Here is a 2681-nt window from a genome sequence, read left to right as displayed (position 1 = left end):
AAACCTGAAAAACCTAAGCCTAAGCAAATGGTTGTTATTTTATACTACATTCGGGTTAAAGCACTAAAACGAGGAATGTAATTTGCGTCGTCAAAAAACTTCTGCTCATGTTTGATTAACACTTTATTAATTAATATAGTAAATGTCCGGATGACACGGTTATACGAGCGTATCAGCTATTTGATCGTGAATATCCTTAGGAAATGTGTCCTGTTCAACAACAACAGTTCTTTATTGAAACATGCAAATGCCTACAATGTCTGGCCAGAGGTGTTACTTCGGTTCTTTTTGAAATGTGTTATCAGAAAACCGGGTCCAGTCTTCCTTTGTCATTAATGCAATCAAATCATTCAATGAAGCATGTGTCCACAAAAGCACAACTGTAGGTCAAATTCAATCGTGTTTGATAATGTCACCACTTAGTTTTATTAACCAGTAATTAGGCTTCTGACGAGTTATAATTTTGAATCTGTATGCCATGTTTTTCTTCATTGGTTCTAGGGGCGTGGAATCTTCCACAACAATGACAAATCTTTCTTGGTGTGGGTTAACGAGGAAGACCATATCAGCATGATCTCGGTTGAAGAAGGAAGCGATGTTGACAAGGCACTTGCTCGTTTAATACGAGGCTTGAAGGTGATTTTCATTTGTTGGAGGAAAAAAGAGATGGAGTAGCAGAATTCACATTACCACCATCATTTTCTTTTTCTAGAACTTAATTTGAGCCCGTGTTGGCAACTTAAAGTGGTAAAGAGTGCCTATTACTAAAACAGTATGATGCTTTCATTACAAAAATTTAAGGGGCAATAATTTGCCGCTTCCTGGAGTTTTTGCAGCATTTGCAGTTTCAAAAGTCTATTTAATTATGATTATTTCAAGGCACTGGAAAGGAAGCTAACGTTCGCTCGCGATATTCGACTTGGCTGGTTAACATCGAACCCCAGTAGTCTTGGTTCCGCAATAAATGCTTCAGCAGAAATATTTTTGCCGAAATTGAGCAAAAAATCCGACTTCGTGGTAAAGAAATTCCTATTTTCCTTGCACAAGAAGCGAGTCTCCCTTTTAAATACCTTTTCATTTTTATTTTCTGTTATTTTGCAGTTGCAGTCATAATGGTTTTCTTCCAATTTCTGGATATCTCAAGCCATTTTCGTGACCTTAATACTTACAACATATTTTATTTTCTTCGGAAAAAATTGCTTTGATTGTGAGAACTTATTTCTGTTTTGAAATCTTTAGCTCTATTGTTACTGATCAAGATTTGTTGGAAATAACTCTTCGTGTTCCAGTTTTCATTTCATGAACTGAGTAAAAATATGGAAGAAATATCCATTTTCAGTTCTTCTGTTGTAGGAAATATGTGAAAAGCTGAATTTACGTGTTAGTTCCGCAAGCATTAATTCGTCTGGCGTGCCGAATGGATACTATTTCATATCAAACAAGGTTTTTTTTATCATTTTCCTATCTTTATGAAATACATATATTTTAATTTTTTTTATTTATCATCGTCAATGAGGCGCTCATTTTGCACTTTTTTATCTGTGATTTACTTCAGCCGAAATGAGTTATTTTTTCCTTTTTTTTTTTGCCAATCTTGTTAGATCATCCATTTTACGAATAATTATGTAAGGTATAAGCCCTTATATGTCAAGATATCTAATGAGCCGCTGAGAATCTTCCCTTAAATATTTTTCATTGCAATTAAAAACTTTAAAATTTAGATAAGCCTCGGATTAACGCAGTATGAAGCAGTCAAACAAATGTATGATGGTATAAAAGAATTGATTCAAATGGAGGAGCAATTATAAAAGAACACGGCTTATTTCTTCTGTTGCTAGGAGTTCAGTCTTCTGCAAATATAATTTAGGTTTTTTTTGTAAATACAGTTTTGTTCAAATTAACATGTATAAATTAATATAATGTTCTAAGGTTATATTATTGAACTCATTTTAAACAAGGCTGAACTGAATTATCGCAGTCCTGAGAATCTGGAAGTCATAATTTTAAGATTTCCTTATCTTGTTGGTGACGAATAAAATTGCTCATATGTATGCTGATCCATTTATAAGTAATGGTATCCACCTTTTCGGTAGATCCATTGTAATGTTTATAGCATTTGTAGTAATGCTTTTTTTTGGAGTAAATAGTTATAGCGGCGTTTCCCACGTTCTTTTTTTAATATACGCATCTTTGAAATCACTGCCCTTTTCGAATATTCTGATATCATCCTCGCAATTCTGGAATATAGAAAAATTCAAATAGGAGCGATTTATTTTTTCGTTGGGTTAGGTTTATCTGCGACCAGCACAATTTATAACGGAAAGGGGTGTGATGGGACACTTTTTTTCCGATTAAGATTTGTATAAAATTTCTTCAGATTCCATTTATATGATTCACAGAAAGTCGTTTTTGTTTTTGATGCTATAGAATCTTGGTGTTTCAGATCGTAATAAAATTTTGTGTGACAAAATTGTAGGGAATGCGATTCAAGCCGAAATTTCTTTTTAAATTCTGGTGGTCCTGAAAAATAGCATGAGATAAATTGGTGGGAGGTAGGGAAAAAACACGACGGACGTTAAGAATAAAGGAGAGAGAAAGTGAAGTTGGTTGCTCTATCGAGAAGTCTATACGGTCTGAGTAAGTACAAAGTGAAGCAAATGAAAGCATCTGGATGACACATT

At 34.0% G+C, this 2681-nt stretch overlaps 1 protein-coding gene across 1 annotated transcript in view; it reads left to right on the top strand.

The window, feature by feature from the left end:
* The window catches only part of LOAG_18396 (arginine kinase), a 4621-nt gene extending 2566 nt beyond the window's left edge, over positions 1-2055 (top strand). Inside the window, exons 8-10 of the mRNA XM_020451056.1 lie at positions 880-1017; positions 1354-1443; positions 1722-2055. Coding sequence (XP_020305193.1) covers positions 880-1017; positions 1354-1443; positions 1722-1808 — 315 coding nt within the window. The 3' untranslated portion in view covers positions 1809-2055. The remainder of the gene's footprint in view (positions 1-879; positions 1018-1353; positions 1444-1721) is intronic.
* Positions 2056-2681: the final 626 nt, after the last annotated feature.

Source organism: Loa loa (genome assembly GCF_000183805.2).
Source record: "Loa loa unplaced genomic scaffold supercont3.291, whole genome shotgun sequence".
NCBI classification, from domain to species: domain Eukaryota; kingdom Metazoa; phylum Nematoda; class Chromadorea; order Rhabditida; family Onchocercidae; genus Loa; species Loa loa.
The sequence above is the reverse complement of the archived record's forward strand: the minus strand, read 5'-3'. Positions and strand labels throughout refer to the sequence as shown.